General features: G+C 56.1%; 2 protein-coding genes across 10 annotated transcripts in view; both read right to left on the minus strand.

Annotated features, from left to right (window-relative positions):
- VAC14 (VAC14 component of PIKFYVE complex) overlaps positions 1-5,918 on the minus strand; it is a 64,011-nt gene extending 58,093 nt beyond the window's left edge. The window contains exons 1-2 of the mRNA XM_080410962.1: positions 5,765-5,918; positions 2,140-2,290 (exon numbers count right to left, since the gene is read on the minus strand). Coding sequence (XP_080267088.1) covers positions 2,140-2,290; positions 5,765-5,868 — 255 coding nt within the window. The 5' untranslated portion in view covers positions 5,869-5,918. The remainder of the gene's footprint in view (positions 1-2,139; positions 2,291-5,764) is intronic.
- An 848-nt stretch (positions 5,919-6,766) lies between these two features.
- The window catches only part of NDRG4 (NDRG family member 4), a 30,133-nt gene continuing 12,147 nt past the window's right edge, over positions 6,767-24,752 (minus strand). For 6 of the 9 annotated variants that reach the window (XM_080411033.1, XM_080411036.1, XM_080411038.1 and 3 more), the window contains 7 exons: positions 24,346-24,402; positions 24,198-24,249; positions 23,417-23,464; positions 23,135-23,170; positions 22,888-22,939; positions 22,191-22,229; positions 6,767-21,540 (listed from right to left, as the gene is read on the minus strand). In XM_080411033.1, coding sequence (XP_080267159.1) covers positions 21,386-21,540; positions 22,191-22,229; positions 22,888-22,939; positions 23,135-23,170; positions 23,417-23,464; positions 24,198-24,249; positions 24,346-24,402 — 439 coding nt within the window. In that variant the 3' untranslated portion in view covers positions 6,767-21,385. The remainder of the gene's footprint in view (positions 21,541-22,190; positions 22,230-22,887; positions 22,940-23,134; positions 23,171-23,416; positions 23,465-24,197; positions 24,250-24,345; positions 24,403-24,752) is intronic. The other 3 variants (XM_080411035.1, XM_080411037.1, XM_080411041.1) reach the window with 1 other exon arrangement.

The following is a 24,752-nucleotide window of genomic DNA, read 5'->3' on the forward strand; positions in this document are numbered from 1 at the left end:
CAGTGACAGCCAACTGAGCAAGGTGAGAAGTTGTTTCAAGGAAGTCCACACCAGCCACTGAAGCAATCACTGCAGCTGTACTCAGCTGGTTTTGATTTGCAAAGCTGTGCAAGAAGTTCAGGCAGTTATTCAAGTGCTCGAGTGCCTTTCAAAGCAAGAGGGGCTGTTTCCCGCTGCACTCTGCCCATCTCTGCGGTAGACTGGCCCACAGAGAAACCGTCCCTGCCTCCCTCTGCCCTGCCGGCAGGAGATGAGGCAGATGCCCAGCAAAGCCAGCGGTCGCTGGCCCTCACGGCAGTCAGCTGCCGGCCAGGATTTATCCCACACTGCCAGCTGGTTTCAGTGTAAACCCACCAAGGTTTCCAGGACCAGGGAGAACATCCCAGAGAGCGACAGACTGAGCCTACCTGCACCTTCATTTAAGCAAAGAAGCCCTTGGTCTGTTGGGCTACTCTTTGTAAAAGTCAGGAGCTGGGTAGTGCAGAGGAGCTGGTGGGTACAGGCTTCACAGAAACAGACGACTGGCAGCCCCCACAGCACCATCCTGCCCTGTTGTCTCCAGAAACACCAACTCAACCGTGGTTCCAGCTACCAGACAAGGAACAGCTTCAGCCTATGGAGCTGTTGGATGAAGCCACTGTGGGGCTCTGATTTGCAAGCAAGATTTGACACGCTGAAGTTTCTTCTCCTGGACCATGGAAGAACCGTGCTAGGCTGACCCTTTGCTAACAAGGCACCCTCCCCACCCCAGAAGACTTGCTTAAGGATTCACCATCACAGCGGGAGTTTCAGACAAACCCACAGGTAAATGCAGGAGGTTGGCTTGTTTTGAAGTTTGGGGAAACAGGCTGGCACTTCCCGAATATCTAGTAAAGGAGACAGTAAGAAAATCAACAGCACATGGGCTAGCAGATTAAAGAGTTCCACTCAAAGTTTTAGCGGCGTCCCTCAAGACCACCAAACCCAGCTCCCCCATTCCCTAGAGCCAGCTGCACCAGCAGCCCTAGCAGCACGGCGTGCCTGTCCCTGCGCTGTGCAGGAGGAGCAGGCGTGTTACGTGCCTGGGCTGAGGGCAGAGCAGAGCGTTGCGCATCCCGGGGAGAAGGGTTTTGCAAAGAGATTCTGTGTTTTAACAAGATGACGAAGACAGTAGCACTGCTAGAAGCCCCTGGCCACCAGCATAAAGACCGCTAACGCAAAAGTTGTCAGGCTTCAAAGCACCCGCTCAGACTGATCATGACTGTCATTAGAAGGAGAAAAAAAAATTAAAATCTACCTCAAAGCTCTTCCAACAGGCAAAACCTGCTCTTCCTGCGCCCTCTGCTTTCACTGATGTACACCTTACCATGGATCAAAATGACTCCTTCCCTTGCAGATGCTTTCAAAAACCAGCCGCATGGTTTGACACAAAACTCCGATGGAGCTCTGAGCCTGCAGAGTCCATCCTCCCCTCCATGGGGACAGGGATGCTCTGGCATAGCCCTGGAGGCAACTTACTGACTTTGTTCTCGTTACCGAGAGAAAAGTTATAGAAAAAGTGGGACAGAAATCAGCCAACTTCCCATGCAAGAGGCACCAATATAACACCTCCAGAATCAGACAGAGCCACCCACGAGTTCAGCAAGTAAAACTCCTGCCAAGCCCAACAGAAAGCTGCTACCTCAAGCTAACACAGCTCGACACCTTATGCCTCTTGCTTCTTTTGATTACAACTCTGCCACCATTTGGTCCATACCTTAGCCCCGCTTCCCAAAGGCCCTGCCCACACTGCCGGAGCCGACTGAGTTGGGGGTGGGAGATGGAAGGGCTGCAACTCTTCTCAGCTTCATTAACACAAATTAGTACCCACCCTGCTGAGTCTTGCCCAGCTGCTGGAGGCAGAGGACGGACAGATGCACTTAAGCCATGCTTAGGGGGCTGCCAAAATGCAGTCCAGGCCAGAAAGCGCTCCTGTGCCCAAAGGATGCGGCTGGGTGTATTGAGGAAACCCAAAGAGAACCCAGCTGTATTCTGCAACACAGGGAGAGCTGGGGGGCCGCAGCGCTGCCAGCCTGAATCTTCCCATCACACTGATCCAGGACAAGCCACTGTTCTCCCATTGCAACCCACACAAGCCAGAAAACCCACACCCACACCTACCTTGCCCAGGGCGATGGAGCAAGCAGCCAGGCCAATGAGTCCCCCTTTCCGGCTGTGGGGGTGCTGGGAGAGCGCAAACTCCTGCGACAGGATCTGGATCACGTGTTTGATTTGAGACGTGTTGTTCTGAGCCACAAACTCTCTCACCAGCCTGGGGAGGGAAGACGAAAGCACCCAGGGGGGCTTTAGGTTCTGCCTGATACAAATGCTTGGGGGCTCAGCTCCCCCCCCCAGCTGTCAGAAACAGGCATTTTCAGCCACGACAAATGCCAGAGAAAGCAGTACTGAAATAGGGAATGCTCAAGGAGCCCACAAGTGAAACCAGAGCTCTCCCCTTCTCCCCGCTCACATCCAACAGGGGCTTGCTGCCATCTTGCTGCTCCCAGCCTGCAGCCTCCTAGACAGTTCGTGAACTCCCAGCCCAGGGTGAACTCTCAAGGGCCACCTCACCGCAGTCACATGCTTGCGGAGAAGAAGTCACCAGATCTTCAAACACCCTCTCCCACGCGGTGGGTTACAAGGGTCATTCACCCCCAGCACGGCACAAGACGGCAGCAGAGAACTGCTCAGCACACACCAGGAGCGCTGGGGGCCTGGTAGGGAATTGCTGCCCACCAGACACATATGCAGCGCCAAGATTTTGGACCTTTTCAGCCACCTACACATCGCTTCAGCTGATACTCCATATATTTAAATAAGCTACTAACGGTATATTTAAATATACTCTTAAACACACAAACCTTAACACAAAACAAAGGTTTCCATCTGCAATACCTGCTCCTCCCCAGAGATATTTAACACATCAGCTGCACTTGAATGGAGAGACCTGTAACCCCGCTCCAGCCTGGGCAACTGCTTCAAGCTCCCGGGTCACCCAACTGGACTCCCCTGCGGCAGAGCTGCTGGCCAGCCAGGGAGGCGCAGGCAGCTGTGCAGGCAGCTGTGCAGGCAGCTGTGCAGGCAGCTGTAGCATTGGTGGTTCAGTGGTAGAATTCTCGCCTGCCACGCGGGAGGCCCGGGTTCGATTCCCGGCCAATGCAACGCTTTCTTTTTTCTTTTTCCCTTGATTTCTATACATTACATGGACCCATGCGTCTCAAGATCTCAGCCTAGATAAGGATCTTTACCTTAGTCTTCACAGAAGGTGCAAAAACCTCCACTGCCTAACTCCATACACAGGGGTTTTTAGCACTCTATTGAATCTCACGTTGCCCTATCCCAGACAAGTACCATTGGCCAGTATTCCACTTGATAATCCAGGAAAACTGTTATAGAAAATGTTCATGAACTCTTCTCCCAGAACAACTAACGCCAGCTGTGTTCTCATTCTGCTCCAAGGCAAAGCGGCTGCCCCCTTTCTCCCTGGGGGCATCACGCAGTCCCCCCTTACTCTCCCTGCTCCCAAGCAGAGTTCTCCAACAGTTACGGCCCAACCCATTCCCCCAAACCGCTGCTTTAGGGAAAACAGCTCCATCTCCAGTCCCACTGAGCAGCACAGACCGTCGGGGTGATCCTTTTACTGCCTAGATTTTACAGACAAAGCTCTGTTTGAACAGGAATAACTTTACAGACTTCCTGCAAAAGTTTAATAGGCTCAAGATTTAACTAATAAGGCAAAAAGGTACTACTAGCAGCATCAGGGTCTGCATGCAGCAGGAGCTGCTCCCACATTACCAGCCAGAGGATGAGGAGGTACCTGAGCTAAAAGGCAGCGAGTCCCTCCTTGCTCGATGCCACAGACAGGGGAGAGACACTGCTAGTGCTGCTCTGTGATGGGTTTTAGCTGGTCTAAGCCTCTGTATCTGCAGAAAGGGTTGGCTCTTGCCTTCTTCCTCCTCATACCTTTCCCAAATTGGGCTTCCAGCTCAGTCAGCTGAACCTTCTGACTCCAAATCAGACTTTGGATGGCATAAACCAACAACAAAACCCTAATCCTGGGGCAGAATAACTCAGAGCAGAGCTGCTTAGCTAAGTTGAGGAGTATCACCCCTCACAGCGGCAGCAAAGGGGCAGTTACTGAAGTATCCCCAAGGCTGGAGTTACGAGGACAGTGCAGCACACCTGTCACAACCCACCCTTCAAAAACTACTCCTATAATGAAGAGAGAAAACAAGAGAAAGGTAAACACACAGAACAGAAGGGAGTAACTGAGCTGAGTTTCTACCTGAGCACGCACACACCCCACCTTAAGAGCCATTTTTCTCTGCTGCCCATGTACACCCTTCCCACGCAGGACACTCATGTTGAAGGCACACAGTTCCCACCCCGCATCCCTCCCACGCCTCCCACCAAACCCTCAGCAGAGTGGCTCCATCCCCACGTCCCTGGCTGCATCTCCCACCCAAAAGTCAGCCTCTCCGGCTTCAATCATGGTTCCCAGCGGCTGCCCGGAGGGGATGCTTCAGATCGCCTCCATCAGCGGAGTTCTCAGGCAGTGCCTGGGGAGTACACGGTCCTTCCCAGGCAAAGCTGCGGACCAGAGCAGCACAAAGCACCCAGAGCAGCGCAGGAAAGGCGTGCAGGCAACACAAGGGGGCACGGCCACGCCAGCAGGCACCTGCAGACCTTTGGAAAGGAAGGCCTGAGCTCCATCCAAACAGCGGTGATGCAGAGAGAACGAGGCAACACCCAGCGGCCGCAACACCCAGCGGCCGGGGATGACAGGCAGGCGTGTTCCCACCTCTGCAGCTGGGACCGAGCACCCAATGAACGAGGGTGAGACCTCAGGGAAAGGGGGATGGCACCACGAGGAGACAAACCCCGGCTGACATGAGACAGGCCCTTGATGATGGGCACAACTGCCCCAGCGCCAGCCTGCTGCAGCTCCTGCCCAGTGAGACCCTCATGTTCCCCAGTTGTGCGCAGGGCTGGCACAGAGCCGGCAGCCTCCATCAGCGTTGCAGAAAAGCAAGTAATGCAGTTCTGAGCTTCTAAAGTTAAACTGCTCACACGTTTGCCCCGCGCAGCGCTGTGCAATGGCCCTGGGGACCCATCATCAGGCCGGGCTTTCTGTGCTCACTGGCACGAATCCTGCCCTGGGACATGGCCTCGAGCTGGCGGGTCCCTGCTACAACCGGTCGGATGAGGCTGGGAGACACAGAGCAGCTCTGGGGGAGAGCCCCTCCTGTCCGGGCACTGCCCCGGACTGCTGGCCCCTGACAGGACCCCTGCAGCCCCTTCCCCTGGCCCGCTGGCCACTGACAGGGCCACTGCAGCCCCTTCCCCTGGCCTGCTGGCCCCTTACAAAGCCACTTCAGTCCGTGGCCCCTGACAGGGCCACTGCAGCCCCTTCCCCTGGCCCACTGGCCCGACAGGGCCACCGCTGCGCCTTCCCCTGGCCCCACTGGTCCCTGACAGGGCTACAGCAGCCCCTCCCCCTCGAAGGGCCACCGTGCCCCCTGAGCCCCTTCCCCGGGCTCCCGGGCCCGCAGCCCCCGGGTGCCCTGGACCCCGTCAGGATGCCCCCGCAGCCCCCCCCGGGAGCCCAGCCGCTCCCCTCCCGCGGCACAGCGGGTCCCACCCCCCGGCGCCGCAGGAGGCTCCCGCGCCGCCGCCCACCCTCGGGGCGCCGGGGCAGCCCAGCTCCCGCTTCCCCGGCCACCCCCCGCCCCTGCCCGCCTCTCACTTCTCAATCTCGAGAGCCGCCACCTTCCTCTTCTCGTAGAGCTTGTCGTTCAGCGCCCGCACCACGCTGGGCGCCAGCGGCGCCAGGTCCCGCTCCGCGTTCATGGCCCCGCCGCCCCGCCGCCCCCCTCACCGCGCCCACGTGACCCCTGCGCCAGGCCGCTGCCGCCCCCGCGCGGCGCGGAGGACTCCGCCTGCCCCCCTCAGCCCCCTCCCCTCAGCCCGCTCCCCTCAGCCCGCCCCCCTCAGCCCGCTCCCCTCAGCCCGCCCCCCTCAGCCCGCTCCCCTCAGCCCCCTCCCCTCAGCCCCCTTCCCTCAGCGCGGCGGTGCAAGCCCCTGTGCCAGCAGCTTATTCAATAATAATTTTTAATAAATATTTATATTATAAATAATATTGTTTATATATTAATATGTAATAAAATAATATAAACAATATGGATAACTAATCAATTTATTTAACACTAAACTCCAGCAGGGTTTACTCTCGCTCCAGAGTTAATCGCTCCCTCGGGTAACGAGCCCAGGGGCGCTGAGGACTGACCTGTGAGGGGGGAGGCCGCAGAGGCAGTAGGGCCAGGCCAGGCCCGTGCCCCCCGGGCAGCAGACCACCATCTTGCCGGGGACAGGGGCCTCACAGGGCACCGGGTCGCCCTTGAAGGAGACGGTGATGAGCACGGTCTGCTTGGGCCGCAAGCTCTCAGGGCCTTGGCGACAAAGGCCAGGGGCTCCACTGCGCACTGCAAGGCCATGGGCTGCGGGAAGATGTTTTTGAAGAGGATGGCGGTGGTGCCGCCGGCCCTGATGGGGAAGGGGCCCTGGGGCTCGGGCGGGAGGGCCAGGCCGAAGAGGGGGATGCTGTACCCCCCGAGTGGGGACCAGAGCTGCAGCGTAGCCCTGGCTTTGCCCAGCTCGCAGGGCTTGTAGGTCACCTCCACGCTCACCTCCGAGCCCCCCGGGCTGGCGGGGGCCACTGATGTGCAGAATTAAACTCCATAACTCAGGGTAAGTTATAAAGCAGGTCTGTTTATTGTGGCACCAGGTGCAAGCGGGATCACTCCTAACTTGCACACTTAGTTGTACTCACAATACATATTTATACACTGAAGTTGGTTAGTTCTGCCCAAAGCCTACACCTACTAACTAATTATTGGTTAGTTGCTTTCTCACTTCAATTTAAAGGTACAGTTCATTTTAAATTTACTGGGCATGCTCCCCGAGCGGGGCATTCACTCTCTTGGGGGGGGGGAGGGGGCTTTGAGTAGGAGGTCTCAATCTCCCACTACCACAATTATTTTATCCTAGTGTCCTTCAGTCTTACCAGTTCAGTAGTTTTTCTTTTAGCAATTAGCACGTCTGTGTCAGAGGGCTACTGATTTACATTCTTGTGGGGCTCATGTACATCTGTACATACTAACTGTCCCTTCTGAAGTGCTGAGCAGGCCGAGCTCCAGACCTTCTCTGGCAGCCAGTGAGGCTCCTGCCTGCCTGTTCATGGTTCCTGTTAGCTATGCAGCTGCTGCCTGCTGAGTTTTAGGTTTTTCACTATATTTTCTTGCATCAAGTCACTGATGGTTTTTGCCATCTGGAAGTCAGCGCAGTGGGTCTGCACAGGGGAGAGAAGAGACCCGGGAGGGGGCAGGTCACAAAAGCAGAGCTAGCACCTGGGGAAGAAACCAATGCCCCCCTGCCATCATGCTAGCCGGGGTCCCTTTCCCCTGCCTGTCCCCCCCACGCCATACCCCAGGGGAGCGTCCACTGGAAATGGCCATAAGGACTGCCCAGGCGTGCCGAGCAGGGACCACCCTGCACCCAACCCCCAAGAGACCTTACTGCCACAACCGGGGTGTAAAGTAAAATTCTGGTACCATGGACCCGGCAAAAGCAGCTCCAACAAGGCAGCAGAGAGGGCTCTGCAAGTGGGTCACGCCCCAGTCCAGCTGGGGACAAGCCCAGCATTGGTGGGAAGACCCCCGGGCTCACGTGGCCACCCTCAAAGGATCCCTCCATGCAGAGGGCTGATGCTGGCCGGAGGAGCTGCCTCTCAGCCCGGGCAGGCCGGGGTCACCTGGAGAAGGTACTCGGTCTTCTGCTGGGCGTAATTCATTATTTCAGTGGTGATGGTCTGCCTAGAGCCCAGCATGGTGCAGAAGTAGAGGGGCTTCTCTGGCCTGCTCATGGTGGCTTTCAGGTGCAGGTCATAGTAGAAAGAGCCCAAGTCGCTGCTCTGGAGCACCAGGCGCCCCGTGCTCTCACCCGTTTTCAGGGGCTGGTACTCAAAGACAAGATCAGCCTGGGAGGAATGAAGGAAAAACCAGTGGGTCAGGCAGAGATGGGGAAGGCAGGGCCCAGGCTGGGGGAAAGGGGTCCCTGGCGTGCTCACGCAGTGCTGGAAGGCAGCCCAGCACCTTCCCTTACTCCAACTCCCCCTCTCCGGGCAGCACCTTGCTGCATCTGGGGCAGCGTTCCCTTGGGGGACTGTCCCCAACAGCGCAGAGCCCTCCAGCAGTACCGCAGAAGCTTCCCACCCTCAACCGCACACACCTCCTAGCAACCCAGGCTGCAAACACCCTACCAGTCAGGCAGGGCATGTCCTGCAGCCACTCTGGACTGAAAATACCCACGCTAAATAAGGAGCGTGAGGCACAAGGACCTGCCACGTGAGGTCTGACAGGAGCTTATCACAAGGGGCAGCGTGGCAGACTCCACCAGTGCAGGGCAATTCCCACCTGGGATTTTCTCACACAGGTTATTAGTAGGTGGGAGCTGTCACCCTCGGACAGAAGCCCTAGATGGTACATGTAGGGCATCACCCTCCAGGAGTACAGGCTCCCAGAAAGACTGCAGGGAGTAGAGAGCGTACTAGATGAGCTTTGTTCCAACTTGCGACTGTGCAGGAACAGTGAAATACCGGGGAACACTGACGTGAGGCACTTTGCAACCTATGGCAAACGTCACCGGGACAGCCAGAGGGTTGTCCACCTTGACGGTGGAAGACACTCTCTGCCGAGCAGCAGTGGTCATTTCAACAGTGCTGATGGGTTCTGAGGTGGTGGCCTTGAGAGTCACCATATAGAACAGGTACTCCTTGGTCACCTTGGTAGCAAATTAATGGGGCCAGGGCTGAAGTCAGCTGCTTCGATCCACACTGTTAAACTCCCTCCGTCTCTAGGACCGAGAAGCTAGAGGCAAACCTCCTGCAGAACAGTTTCTGGCCAGCATTCATTCCCAAACCATGTCCAGGAACTAGCAGTAGAGATGTCTGTGTAACAGCCTCTGGGAAAGTTTCCGGGTGCTGTTTCGCACCCCAACACGGCCAGACTCGGCACTCAGCATGAGGGACAGCGTTAAGCCCTGCTCCCTCGTGGCCTCGCCTGCAGAACTGAATTTTGCTTGTGTGTGATGAGAGAAGGCTTTGGGGAACAGCGCTGCTCTTCACGCCCTTTCCTTCCTTCCCCTTTGCCAGGCTTCCATAACTGACAACCGGACAGCTGATGGCACAGCCCGGCTTCAGCACGAGTGTGCCCTGTGCCGGGGCAGAGCCAACGCCAGGACCCACAGCCGGGGGAGATGAGCACACTCGGAGCGTGACGGACTTTGGCTGGGCTCTGCCACCCTGACCATCGGACAAGCCGCCTGTGCTGGGGAACACGAGGGTTGACAGCTCTCCGCGCTCCTCCTCCCAGTAAGACCCCTTGGACACAGCCCCGTTTCCCCGCAGAACCGCGCTGCTCCCAAGGAGACCATGTGCTCAGGCACAATCACGTTAGCGCAGGTTAACGAGCCCCGGCCCCGCCGCTGGGCTCCGGCAGCTGCTGTGAGCAGGGTCTCTGCCTGCAGCAAACACTCCTGCGCCCGAGTTCGGAGGGTTCGTTTTAGACAGTGACTTTGCGTTCGCCCTGGGCTGGGGGACTGCACAGAGACAGTGACTCAGGTCAGCTAACGCGTTGTTACACCATCAGTTTTCCCAGCCTCAGAGACTTCCCCAAGTGGTGCCCTGATGTCCCCTTCCCGGTCCTGATCCACCACGTGGCTCTCCCCTGAGCCACGTCAGCTCCTGCGCGGAGCACACGTGTCAGAGCGAGCACAGGAGGCTCTGAAAGGCCCTGAAAGCGGGCAAGGAGAAAGTCTCCAGCTGCAGCTGGGAAGATGGCAATGAAAGCGGATGACAGTACAGGGATGAGAAAGCAATCAGTGTTTTGGGGTGAAGTGGCATGTTCTTCTCCCCATGCCCTCAGCTACCAATTGAGACACCCCGGGCATGCCTAGCTGCCACACTGAGGCAGCACCTTACCATCCAGACTGGGTGGAAGCAGCTCCCCAGTGTGGCTCAATGCCCTTTCGTCCTCCACAGCCGCCATCCAGTTGTATTCCAGGGCCACATTCCCAGTGTTGGACAGCAGGAAACTGAAAAGCAAGAAGGAGGAGTGAAAAGAAGAGGACTGTGACGTATGAAGGCACGGACTCTAATTTTGGCACAACCAGAGACACGTTATTGTATAGAAAAGCTCATATTTATATCTCTGGGCCTGGATACAAATTCCAGCTCTATGTACCACCAGGCTCAGGGCAGAAACCATTCCTGCAGTTACATGGCTATATATCACTACAAGCATGCAGACACCTTTTTGCTACTAGATAACCTAGAATGTTTCTTTTTCTTACTTTCCTTCACAATACCCAGCTGTTCTCTCAACTCCTGCCAGGTCAGACATTCTCCATCCTCCTCTCTCATATCTCCCATCAGTAATGGTCAAACATTCTCTGTACTCCTCTCACACATCTCTTTTCAGATGTTCTCTATCCTCCTCTCTCACATCTCCCCCTTTTTTGTTTGTTAACTGTGACAAGGCAAAGGTTGCGTGTAGCTGGGTGACCATGACCTGATTTATGTTATGGTCAACTAAATGCTGAATACAGGAAAAAAGGCATGGGAGACATAAGGCAAACATCAGTCAGGCGGTTAAGATAATTATAATAAATCCTGCAATACTTTTGATCCACAGCCCAAAGTTTCCCAGCCATAAGAAGAGACCAAAGGCATCCCACCCCTGGCTCTGCTGCAGATCTTTGTTTAAGACTTTTAAGTTTTGTATGCTTTGTGAATTGATTCAGAGAGGTCACTCAGATTCATGCAACACATCCCATCAAAGTCTTCACACCCATATCTCTGTGCTAACAATAAAAATCAATAGCAGCTCGGTTCTGTAGCAACATATGATGGACAGAATGGACATCTGCTATTAAGCAAAAAAAAAAAAAAAAAGCAGTATTCGTAGCATTACTTTCTTTAGCAAGCTAGCAGCCTAATTTACAAAGCAAGTTAAGAGCGTGTACTATTCCTACAGAAGAGATTAGAGAATCAAAAATGCGCTGTGCTGCATTCCAGAGCTCAGCCTGAGAGTTACAGGCTGCTGTGAGGTCTGCATTATAAACATTTGACATGTGGTGGGGTTGTGATTTTGCAAGGGCTGCAATGCCCGTTTGCAATCTTCATTGGCATTATCATAGCTAGTTGTTTTAAACGCAACCCTCGAGCTTCCTCATGCTCAACTTGTAAAATATCCTGAAGCCAATCAGTAAAGTTCGTATATGACTCTTTAGGATCCTGCAAGACCGTGGTGAATGATTCACTAGAGGCTCACCCAGACTCCGGTATCCTGACTGCCTTAACAGCCATCTCCTTAATTTGCAAATAGTTGTCCCTGGGATACCTTGCCTGAGTCACGGAATTGGCATAATTATTTTCCCCAGCCAACTGCTCATAGTTAACAGCAATTCCCCAATTAAGGTTTTCAATCAAGGCCACTACCCGTAGCTCCAAGAAGAATAACCACATCATATACTGCATTGGAGTTAGTACCATGCCAAGCAATGACTATTAGTCATGCAGTGCGAGTGTATAAGGCTCTGCCATCGCTTCAAGAAGGGACACAGCAAATGTACTATGAATCCTCCCTTCCCGCACTGCTTTGCTTAACTCTTTAACAGCTTCATATTGCACAGGCTGACACTCTGGAGGCTGATTTGGCAAATACAATACTGGACATGTCATTGCGATTCCCAAATCCCCTTGCTTAAGCTCTTCCCACTTGCATTCCTGCCACCGATTCCCCAGACCCCCTTTCACCACCCCTGAAAATACAGTTAACGCATCGGGGCAGGGGTGGGGGGTGGGGGGGTGCAGGGCGAGGAAAAAAGTCTGGTTCCTTTTCTGGATCTATAGGACCTGGGATGAAAAGGTTTATCAGTGTCAATGGAATCACTCTCTGAGATGTCCGGTTCCCACATTTGGTCCTGTGCTGTGAGGGTCGCTGCAATCAGTGACAGGAGCTTTGGGGGCAGAGGAGGTGTGGACGGAATTGCCGTCATTGACAGTGTGTTGAGAAGAGTCGCGCTGTCAGTGGAATTTACAGCCTCCTCTGGTTCAGTGCTTATGCTGTTGGTAGAATTTACAGCCTCCCCTGGTTTAGCACTGTTAGTAGAATTAGTCGACACTTGACGAAGAGTATTCAGGATTTGCCACCAAGGTGCTAAATGCATTCCCACCACGGAGTCCCCCTCCATGGCAGCATCATACAATCGTCTGCCGACTGCTTGCCAGGCAGGAATTTGCAAAATGCCATCAGGTGGAAAGTCAGGCACTTTGTCACAGATCCATTCTAACAGAGTCACTAGCTGCGGACCCGCCACAGCTCATTGCTGAGCTGCAAGCAGCCGTCGCAATACATCCAGGCTGCACTGCTGATCTCAGGATAACCTCCCTCTCATCATTCCTGACTGCTCACCTGTATTGTAGGTGATGGGTGCACAAAGTTTCCATGGATCCTGATCCAGTCAGTCTACGCCACCAGTTCAGGGCTCCATGAGTCTTCTGCTTAAGCTCCACGCTGTCAAAGAAAAGGTTGCCATAGAATCTCCCTTTGCTGCTGCATCAAATAGCATCTTTCCTGCGTCTTCCCAAAGCTGAGTGCAAAATGCCATTGTGGCATCCGCAGCGTGCCCCTGCTTGCGCAGCCAGGCAAGCAAAAATTTCACAGCTGCTTCCTCATACTTTACCTCTTGCCCTTCCAGTATTTTCATTATCATACTGCATATCAATTTTTCTTCACTTGACATATGTGAACCCTTATCATCCCCAGCTGCTCAGCTGTAGAGGTGACGAGGTCCAGACCGAACAGCTCTCTGTACTGCTGCTTTCTTGAGTTCAGCTGGGCATTGCCACCAACTGCTCTATCTTCTGCAGCTTATTGACCATCACGTTGGGGTCACCATTTGTGGCGATTGAGGCACAGACTTTGCAAGGATGGTGAAGCAAAGACCTTTATTGTTAGTTAGTTACAGCTTTTATAAGTTTATACTCTGCACACGCGCTGCTAAAAGCTTTGTTATTGGTCAAAATCTACTGTCCACGCACCCAGATGCTGTTCACTATAGGCTACTCTCTGCTGTTGACACTGTTTGCTTATCTTCTGGAGGTGAGATCACATTCCTCCTTTGCCTCTGTTTCATCCGGATTTCTTCTTACACTCCCTCAAAGTTATTTACCTCTTTGTTGCAGGATCACAGCTGCACATCATCAAGGCAAGGTCACAGCTGCACATTATCAATGTCAAACCCACTACCTCCATCCTCTGTAATTCACCCTTTTTGTTTTTCAAATAGTCCTTTATAGTGAAGCTGTGGCTGGACATTTGCGACATGTTTTTGGCCTCTCAATAACTGCAAAAAGCTGAGAACCATGAGAAACTTTAATGACCATTGTCGTGGCCCAGAGAACCAGTAGCCCAACATTTGTAATGTCGCTCATATGGCTACCAGGGCATTTTTGCTTGGCACCTTCTCTGGTGGAGCTGTGCCTGGACATTTCCAACATGTTTTTGGCCTCCAAATCAGTGTGAAAAGCCAAGAACCATGAGAAAAAATAGCTGTTCTTTTATTGGTTCGGAAAGCAGGTAACCCAAATTTTGTGGTGTCCTTCACATGGCTGCCAGGGCAGGATAAGAACCAGCAAGAGAATCTCTTCCTGGCACTTTCTCCAGGGGACCTGTGCCTGGTTGGTTCCATGGAGCTTTTTTGAGTCTGTACAAGTGAAAAAGTGAGCACTTAAATTTCTAACCACAGAAAGAAGGTAGCAGTGCTTTTGTGGTGTCCTTCACACAGCTACCAGGGCAGGGTGAGAACCACCAAGAGAAGTCCTTCCTGGCACCTTCTCCAGGGGAGCAGTGCCATGGGTGGTTTCATGGAGCATTTTACCTCTGTACAAGTGCAAAAGTGAGCAGTTCCTTTTCTCACCCCAGAAAGCAGGGAGCAGAACTTTTGTGGTGTCCTTCACATCGCTACCAGGGTAGGGTGAGAACCACCAAGACAACTCCTTCCTGGCACCTTCTTTGGTGGAGCTGTGCCTGGACTTCCCCAATGTGCCAACCGAGCTTTGTAAGAGTATAAAAAAGAGTTAAACTATTCTTGGATCAGGAACCAGGGAGTCAAAGGTTTGTTTGTGTTAGCAGCATGGCTACCAGGGGACAGTAAGATCCAGTGAGTGAACCCCTTTCTGGCACCTTCTCTGCGGGAGCTGTGCACAGGTGGTTCCACAGAGCTTTTGGGCTCTGTACAAGTGCAAGAGTGAGCAGTTAATTTTCCCACCACAGAAAGCAGGTGTTAGAGACTGCATCGGTGAGGACCAACATCGCAGATGTTTGTCTCATCATTGATAAGTCAAGAAACTCACACCATCACCAAAGCAAACGTTTACCTCAGCAGCGTTAAGGCAGGAAGCCAACACCACTGCCATAGCAGAGGTTTTATCTCAACACTGTTAAGGCAGAAAAGCCATCGATTGACACCATGGGGCAACGGAGGGAGCTGATCCTGAGAAACATCACCAACCCCCTGGGCGTGCGCCCAGACCTGGGCTCGGGGGGACCGAGCGGCCCGGCGACATGCGCTGCGCATGGGTGGCGCCGGGCTGCAGTACCGCCTCCTATCGCCAGATGGCAGCACTGAGAGCGGCACAGCACGGCTCTGCGCCTGCGCGGCACTCGGGCTGCTCCCGCGCTGTCTTCAGGGGCGGGGCTGGCCGCTTGGGGTGGAGCCACGCCATTTCCGGGCGGTATCCATGGGCGGGGCTTGGGGTGAGGGGGCGGGGGTTGCCCCCGCGAAGGGGCGGGGACATTCCGCACCCTCCCAGTCTCCGGGGGGGGTCTCGCCGCTAGGGGCGGGGCCGTTGCGGCAGCGAGCACCCGGCAGGCAGCCGGTGTACGCCGAGGTTGCAGCAGCGCTGCACGTCCGTGCTCTGCGCGCCAAGCGGCTGCTGGCAACGTGCCCGTGGGACGGCAGCTGCGGCTCCTTACCGGGAGGCAGCGGCGGGCGCCGTGGCACCACCCCGCAGGCAGCGCTGGATTGCATTGCCGTTACCAACGGCCGGCAGCACGGAGATGCCACCCGAGCTGCAGTACCGGCTTTTGTGCGACAGGCGGCAGCAGCGAGGGCGGCAAAGCGCGGCTCTGCGTATGCGCGCGGTCGGCGGCACCCGAGCGGTCTCCAGGGGCGGGGCCTGTCCTGGAGGACTGCCAGACCATAGAGCGCGCCCTCCCGATGCCTGATGGGTGCTTCCGGCGTCCTGGGTGACTGCTGACCCATAGAGCTCTACTTCCGGCGGATCGATGGGAGCTTCCGGGTTGCGCCGGCGGCCGAGGAGCTCGTTTCCCGGGGCGCCGATGGGCGCTCGCGGTGTCGCGCCGCTGCGACCGCGTCCGGTGGCCGGTGCGTGGGGCCAGCGGCGGAACCTGTCGGCAGCCACGGGGCCGCTCCGGTGCCCCTCGCGGGTCTTTGGGTCTTTGGTTACTGAGAAAATGCCAATCAGAATATAATGCTCCACTATTACCGGTCAGGAAGCCACATTCAGAAGAATATAGACTTCTCCAAGATTTAAGAGCGATAAATCAAATAATGCAAGATGTCCACCTGGTAGTAGCAAACCTGTATACCCTCCTGACCGCCCTGAAGCAAACAGATAATTGGTTTACTGGATTAGATTTAAAAGGTGCATTATTTTGCCTTCCGCTAGCTGCTGCGAGTCAAGAATTGTTTGCTTTCAAATGGGGAAAGCCCTAAGACTGGTAGAAAAACCTAATTGTGCCAGACTGTATTACTGCAAGGTTTTAAAAATAGCCCTACAATCTTTGGAAATCAATTAGCCAAGGAGTTGGAAAGGTGGCAAAGTTGTATGAAAATGTCACCTTGCTGTAGTATGTAGATGACATCCTGCTAGCAACCAGTAATAAAGAAAATTCTACACCAATGACAACAGACAACCTAAACTTTCGGGGGCTAGCGGGGTACAAAGTATCCTGGAAAAAGGCACAGATCACCCAAGAAGTAATGTATTTGGGATTTACAGTTTCACAGGGCAAGCATAGTCTTGGAACTGAAAGAAAAGAGGCTATTTGTCAAATCCCAGAACCCAAGTCAAAAGAGCTTAGAGCATTCCTCGGAATGGCCAGATGGTGTCACCTATGGATAATGAATTTTGGATTCATTGCCCAATCAGTTGCTCTTCCCTCTCTGTCAATGCTGTAAGCCCACCCATCATACCAGGCCACCAAACCTGGCAGGCAGGACTTGATATTAGTGAAGCCATGCTTATTATCACCAACCACCTCCTTATTTTCCGTGTGTCTTAGCATAGTTTCCAGCAGGATCTGCTCCATGATCTTGCTGGGCACAGAGGTGAGACTGACCAGCCTGTAGTTTCCTGGATCTTTCTTATTTAGTCCATTAAAAATGGAGGTTATGTTTCCCCTTTTCCAGTCTGTGGGAACTTCACTGGACTGCCACAGCTTCTCAAATAGATGGATAGTGGCTTAGCCATGTCATCTGCCAGTTCCCTCAGAACCCACGGATGCATCTCCTCAGCTGCCTCTTGTTGCATCTGTCCTTATATGAAGTATCCAGCCTCAGCTTGTCACCTGTGCTCCCCATGGCCACCAACAGCAAAGAACAAGAGCCCCGCATGACAATGAAGCCTTCGGTGTCCCAGAGCCCCAGCATCCTCGTCAACAAAGCTGCCACCCATGCTGTCAGCCCACAGCCTCAGTAGGCTCCTGTGGGAGGAAAGGAAGAGTCTGCAAGGAGGATAAGAACACAGTAGAAGTTAGACGGAACAATTAAATCTTGACTTGAAAGTGTAGATCTTTGCAGAAGTCCTGCTAGGACCATCGTTTTATAAATAAATGATGGAAAAGGTGTTTGTAAATGATATATTCTGCATTGTACTTCTTCCTGAAAAAGAAGATTCAGAACAATTCAAACCTACTACGAGCAGTCAGTTAAGAGACTATCCCAAGGGAATGTAAGATGAGGTGCAACCTGTGTGGTTGACCTAACCTCCATCAGCAATCCCCACCCCCACGGCATTTCTCTGGGGGCCCTGGTAGAGCTGCTCCTTCTGCTGATGGCTGGATGCTGTGCCCATTGCAGCGAGCCCAGCCGCAGGCCTGGCTCAGCAGCAGGACAGGGAGGGCAGGGGGAGGCAGGCAGTGGGTGCCTGGGGCAGCCACGGTGCGCATGGGTGGGCTCCAAGGTGGTACCAGGGGAACAGGACCCTCGGGGGGCCAGGGAAAACCAGGGGATAGGGGTGACCCGGTCTTGCAGCACCTGTGGGGCAGCCGGGTAGGGACATGGAGGTGGCCACAGGGTGGAGGAGCAGCAAGGGGAGGGGCCAGGGGCAGGGGGGAACTCGAGGTTCCCTTTCCCCAAGGAGAAGGATAGGAGAGGCAGGAGGTCAGGGCTGGCAGGGGCCGATGGCAGGGCATGGGGGCCCCTGACTCCCCTTATCCCCAAGCATGCAGGAGCTGGGACCAGGTCCTTGGGGAGCTGATGGCTGAGCGAGGAAATGTGTTACCAGGGTTCCCGGGGTAGCTGGGGAAAGGGGGACCCTTCCAGCACAGTTGATGGTCGTGACCATCACACCACATGGACATCACAGCACCAACAGCCGGGGGCTGTCAGGGGAAGTCTGTCTGCATGGCAGCAAGGCAGAGGGCCTGGGAGCAGAGCCTGGCCCCAGCAGGGCTGTGTGGCAGGGGTTCCCCTCCCTCAGCCTCGGAGACGCTGCGGTCCTGCCCTGGGTGCTAGTTAACACAAAACCCTCATTAATAACACCCTAGCGCCCCAGCTAGAGGCATGCCCCCCCCTCAAAGAAAGGCTTCACTGTCCCTCCAGCACCACAAGTGCAGCTGTGGCCTCCCCATGTCCTGCTGCAGCAGGTCCTTGCTCTTCTATGGTCTTTGGGTCCTCAGGTGGCTGCTCCCCTCCCAGCAGCTCCGCTATCCCAGCTGCAGCTCTCCTGACACCACAACAGTCTCCTGTCCTAGAGCCAGGCAGGAGACAGCCCATCGCAGCCCCACCAGTGCTATTCCAGTCCCTCTCCACCCAGATGAGGCTCACCCAAGCCAAGGGCAGCAGGGAGGGGGGCCCCAATTAGACACCCTTGCCAGAGAAGATCCTGAGACCAGAGGAGGGAGAGCCTGATGCTGAATAGAGGGAAAGAGAGAGAAGGGGCGGAAGGGAGGCCCCCAGAATCAAAGCAGAAGGAGAGAAGGCCCAGCAGGAGAGAAGCCTCAAGGCTGGAGCAAGACAGAGGAAGAGCTGGGAGCAGGGAGCCCAGCAGACCCCTGCAGCCACACCAGTGAGGAAAGGCCCCCGGGCTGCCTGCCCACGTCCCAGCTCAGAACTGGAGTCCTGCATCTCCTCCCCACATGTCCCGGCTCTTCTCCACCCACCTCAGGCAACCCTGTGTGAGCTACACAGTCACTCTCTCTCCATGCCCTGGCTCTGGGACCCTCTTCATGGACTGGGACCACTCCAGAGTGCCCCAGTACAAGGCAGACACTGACATACTGGAGCAGGGACGAGGGCTAGGATGCAGGGAGGGGATCCTCCTCAGCAAGGACTTCATGCATTTGGAAAGGGCCGTGGCCTGGGATGTTCAGACCTTGATGGGAAGACAAACAGGGAGCCTGCAATCCTGGAAGAGGGCAGGGAGGCTGGATCTCCTGAGGACCCGTCTCACCCCCAGAGCTGCACAGCCAAGGCTCTTTCCTTCCCCAGTGGGCAGCCCGTGGATCCAACCTTGCCAGGCCACAGCAGGCAGCTTTCCAGTCTCCATCCACTCCCAACATATGGGCCACTCTGCCTATGGCTTCCCCGAAGCCAAAGCACCCCATGGATCCTCGCCATATGCCCTCTGGGGTCCTGGGCTCTCCTTCAGGGGCACCCTAGTTCCCCTCTCCCAGCGGTGCAGCCCCTCGTGGGGTTGGTGGCCAAGGTGTCCCTGTTGTCCTCCCTGCCCGCCAGATCTCTGCAGGCAGGTGCAGGATGGGTTCAGATCTGTTTCCCTGCAGCACGTTGAAAAGAGCACAGCAGGTTCTTAACATCTTTATTAGTTTGTTTGTTTTTTTTCCAACAGAGTAAATCCTCTCTACAGCAACGGGTTAGTTAAATCCAGTTTACATATTGCCATCTCTTGAGTGCTGCGGCCTTGATGCCGCTGTGACAAAACCAGGTTGCACTCAGACAGGAAAATGCATTAAATTCTGCTGTGACTGGGAAAAAAAGGAAAAACCAACAAAAATCAAAAGAACAAACCACCAAGGAAAACCAAACTGACCAACAAAACCAAGCTGAGGAACTGAAGGTGAGCACAGCCAGACTACCTCCAGGGAAACCACACGGCACTGCGTGGATGAGGATGAGGGGAATGAACCCAAAAAGGTCAGGGACTGGACAAACCCTTATATATATTAGGTATAGGTATTTATATATATATATTATCTAGGAAAGACACACTGAGAAAACAAGAGATTGCAGCGGTATCTACAGTAAAAAGGAGCTACACAGCTTTCAGAGTCACACTGAGAAGGAAGCACATGGCAGGACAAAGTGGGGGACAAATGGGGACACTGGTGTTTTTGGGGTGGCCATTTCAATATGGGAGGGACTGGGCCAAGGCATGGGTCTCAGGCCAAAAGCCCTCGTATACTCACTGGGAGCCCCAGGACCCCTGTGGCCCTCACTGAGGAGTGGGGACGGGGTCAGTGGAGAGCGAGTGCTTTCGGAGGGCTGGGTGGGACCTGCTCCCAGCAGGCTGATTCTGCTTGCCCAGATGGTGGCACCCGGTGGGTCCCCCCTGGACCACCCACAAAGACCTGAGCACCCGTCAGCACAGGCAAGGGCCCTCTTACCCCAGGTGCAGGAGGAGCTAGCTGGGTTCTGCTGCCCGCGGGGTGGACCAGGGGCAGCAGCTGAGGCGGGGTGGACGATGGTGGGGTTATGTGATGACGCAGCTCTCCATGTCGAGCACGCGGCTGGATCCACCTGGAGCTGGTGGCTGGATTTGTCCCCCACCCAAGCCCTTGAGAGACGCCCCACTCGATGTGCAGGCAAGATGCTGGGCTTGGAGGGGGTGTGGGTGGGTTTGGGTGGCCATGGTGGGTCTGGCCAGCTCTGTGGGCAAAGCCAGACTCTTGGGTGCTCCCCATGTCCTGTGGCTCACCCCACACTGCCAGCACCTTGCAGTGATGCACCCTGCAGGGCAGAGGGTGCTGAGGGCTCCCCAGCATTGCAGGGGGGGGAGTGTCACATCTTATTGCTAATGGCTGCGCTGTGGTGACACCCACAGGCTGTGGCAAAACTGAAAGGAGGATTTGCCATGTGACATCCCCAAACCCAGTGGCTTCTGAGCCCTGGTGGCCTCAGCCCAAGAGCTGGAGCTGCCGGTGTGGCAGGGACCAAGCAAGTCAGGGCACACGGCCCCCTATCCCCCCCGGTGTGTTTTTGGTGGTAGGCGGTGATTGTACTTCTTGCAACAAGGGAACAAGGAGGTGCCACCATGGCTGAGAGTGGGGGCAGCAGCAGGACAACCCCCATGCCACCCTCCTGCCCTGAGGGCTTCTGGACCAGGGCTGAGCCCCCTCCACCTGCCCCAGGGCAGCCCTCAGGGTACAGGACCAGGGCAAGGGGACAGTTTGGGCTGTGATTTCTCACAATGGTCAGCCAGCTCCAGGGCAGCAGGTCCTGGGCATGCAGGAGGATCCCATACTAGCTCTCCCCAGGGAGGGCCAGTGGGGAGAAACAGGAGCTGCATCCCCAGGAAGGGCCCAGTGACCTCCCAGTGAGTGCTGCTCCCTGTCCCTGTCTTTCGCCTGGCTTAGCCAGCTATCGGTTGACCCTGGGGGAACCAACCTACCTCCTGTGTTCTCTTCACGTCCTGCTGTCCTGCCTCATCCCACCATCCTGTCCCCATCTTGCCACCATGCCCCTATTTCCCCATCCTGGCCCACCCTCCCGAGCCAGGGCAAGTCGATGCTAGGGAGGGTGCGGAACAATACAGAACCATGTGTGAGTGCTGGAGGAAGCCAGGAGCTGGAGCTGGGAGGCAGGGAAGCAAAGGCCCTCTCCTCCGGTACCAGACAAGGGGATGAGGCCAGTGGCAGAGACAAACCAACCCCAAAGGAGCGAGGGCCCTGGTGGAGGATGTCCACGGAGTGGGTGGGTGGGTGCTGGCGGGATGCTGACGGATGAGAGATGGCTCTGGAGGCGACGCTGGCGGTGGGTGTGGACTTCAGCACGATACCTCCATGGTGTGGTTGATCTGCCCCATGGCCTCGGTGCTCTCCGAGTGGGTGCAGGCACGTGGGCGGGTGCCATCCACTGAGCTGGTGCTGGTGAGGGAGGCCGTGCGGGAGCGTGCCAGGCGGGTCATGCTGGCGGATGGCACTGCACGGGCACAGAGAGATGGACGGGGTGCTCAGCTCCCTCCAAATGCTAACGCTGCCTCACGCAAGCAAAGCCACCAGTCCCGCTCCCTGATGCGAATGACCCCAGGCACAAGCTTGCAGCATGCGGTGCTGTGACATGAGCAGCTCCAGCCTGGCAAGGGACAGCAGGGCAGGGATGGGGTGCCCTGCGACAGGCCACACACTGGGCACACCTGCGCACCCAGGCACGCGACCACTGGGCACGAGGCGGGGGGGACCCCTGGCCACCATGCTCCGGGGAAGGCATGAGCTGGGACGGGAGCTCTCCTGGGTCCCGAGGGTGTGCAGGGAAGGCGACACCCTCCTCCAGCCAGGATGCCCAGCAGGTACAGCTCCTGGCTAGCTGGAGGGGGGCACAGTGGGCACACTGCTGAGACTGTGCCTGCATGGGGGGAGGGCGGGACACACTTCTCCAAATGCCATTTCTCAGCCTTCAGCCCTTGCTCAGGGTGCCATCTCAGGCAAAGCGGAGCAAGGCAGAGGGCAGCTGGCTGGGAAGGGGCAGCCCTGCACCCAGGCTGCTCCCAAAAGTGCCCAGGCAGCTCGAGGGCACAGGCCAGGCAGGCACCATGCAGCAGCGGGCTCAGGCTGCGCAGCAGTGAGTGGTACCTGTGCCTCCACTCAGCCTCCGATCCTTCAGGTGGGCAACTGGCAGGGGTGGAACGGGAGAAGGGGAGGGAGGGCAGAGAGAGAGCGTCAGCTTGCTGGCCGCTCTGTGGGGCCAGGAGCCCCTGCCCGGCCCCACGTGTGCACGCACATGGGCCTTCATGTGTGTACACAGACCTGCATGCACAGAGACACGTGTGCATGTGCAAATGGACCTGCAAGCACACACACACACACACACACACACACACACACTTTCACCCAAGTGCACACACAGGTAGGCACACAGACACCCCCCCACACACACACGTGCTCACAGACCCATACACACACGTATGCACAGACCTGTGCACCTGGACTCTGCACATCTGTACGCACACACACAGCCCCTGCTTGTGCACGGCCACACACACCTAAGTGTACATGCATGTACAGAGACCCTGTCCACACACCTATGTACACGCCGAGCCCTTGTACACATGTTCGCGTGCACACAGAGCTTGTACACCCCGCACCCCTACGAGCGCATGGATAGATATCTTGTACACCTGCACATACAACGGCACAGATGCACGTGCAGCTCTCCATCACGAAGGGCACGCAGGGGTGCCAGGCTCCTCTTCTGTGGCAGGGTCAGCACACACGCACACAGGCACACACGCATGTGCACACACAGGCACGCCCCAGCCCTGGCACTCACTGTAGCCCATGCCTTGCAGGAAGTACTTGAAGGCTTCCGTCAGCTTGCCGGGCTGTGGGGAGAGAGCAAGCTGAGTTGAGGCAGCACCAGGACCAAAATCCCTGCTCAACCCTGAGCTGCCTCTGGCAGCCCCTGCCCAAAACCCCTATGCCCACCTCAGCCCATCCCCTGGGAGCCAGGGACAGCACCAGAGCATGTCTCAGGGCCCAGCATACCCAGTTAACTGCGGAAATTGTGGGGGGCTCACCTGTGTGACCTGGGGCAGCCCACCAGAGTCAGCCATCTGCAGAGAGAAGGTCCTGTTTAGTTTGGGAGGGTGCTTTTGCTACCCACCCTGTCCCCTAGTACCCCCTGGCGGGATGCCACTGCTGGGGCCACTCCAATCTCTCCACATACACCCAGCTCCATGGCCGGGACAGACCTGGAATGGGCAGATGGGGATGCCCTGCAACCCTGGGGCAGAGGGTAATGGGGCACTTCATGGGCAGCAGGGACCTTCCAGCCATGGTGCCCCATGCCGCCCACCTACCTTCAGGAAGGTGGTGTTGGTAGGATCCAGCTTGGAGTTGCACTCCACCTGAGGGTGAGAGGAATGATATTAGCACGCTGGGGTGCCCTGAGCCTGGCAGAAGTTGCCCACAGGTACTGTCACTGGCCCCATGGCACTCTAGCTGGCACATCCCACCCCAACCAGGTGGAGACAGGGTGCTAGGTGAGCCCTGAGTCTGCAGAACCACCCCTTGCCATGGGACAGAGAGGATCTTCCTCCTGCTAGGCAGTGTCTGGGCAAGGGCGGGGGCTCAAAAGGGAGGGGAGGGGGGTTGGTGAGGCATCCTGTGTCTCACACGTATGTACAAGCACACAAGTGTGCTTCTGTGCACATGCAAAGAGGTACATGTGATGGAGGAGGGGGAGCACGTGCACACAGTCACACAGTAAGTACAAATGTGGCTACCTGCACAGTGCCTGCGGCTGAGTGTGCAAGTGTGGACAGCCATGTGGATGTGTGCAAGCACATGCATGTACTAGCAGCTCTTTGGGCTCTTTGGGCACATGTGGCCAAGCAAGGAGTGTGCCCATGTGCCAACACACCTGAGAATGCATGTTGTGAGCACGTCTGGCGTATGAGGAAGGGTAGATTTCCCAGGTGTGGCAACCATGCACAGATGCACGTGCACGCATGCCCACATGAGCAGGTAGGTTTGCACACAAGCGCACAGGTGGCTGAGCAGGCAGCGAATATGTGCATGCCCTCAGGTTGGCACCACCTGCATGCCAGCCTGCAGGCACTACCCGGTCACATCACTCACCACCCCCTCCTCAGCAGGTGCGTTGTCTCCAACCACTAGCATCACGGGGCAGCTGGACGTGAGAGGAGGAAGGGGCACAGTCAGGGCTTGGCTTTGGTGGACTCCGCTGCCCCGAGACCTCCCCACGCCATGCTGGTGCGACTCTTACCTCAGTGTCTTGGCATTGGGCACAGTCCCAGGCCGGTTGATGTCCAGGTCCCTGCGGCTGATGGAGAAGAAAGAGGGGCATTGCCGCCACCAATGCTATATGGCAGGAGCTGGGGCACCGCCAGCTCCAGGAAGCAGCATGCAGCCCTGCTGTCCCGGTACATGGTGCATGGAGGATGCCATGGCCATCACTGCCATGACCTGAGCAGAGCCCACAAAGCGGGATGCTCCCAACCCCTGGCACGCATGGGACAGCACCTCAGCCCTCTTCCCCAGGCCTGTGCCAGCACCCAGCACAGGAGGAGACTAGGGGGCCTGCACCCGTGGCCACGGGCTGTGGGATATGGCAAGGCTCTGTCACAGGTACCACCGCTCCTGCATCCCCAGCCAGCACCAGCATCTCGATTT

Source organism: Falco punctatus (genome assembly GCF_963210335.1).
Source record: "Falco punctatus genome assembly, chromosome: 14".
Classification (NCBI taxonomy): domain Eukaryota; kingdom Metazoa; phylum Chordata; class Aves; order Falconiformes; family Falconidae; genus Falco; species Falco punctatus.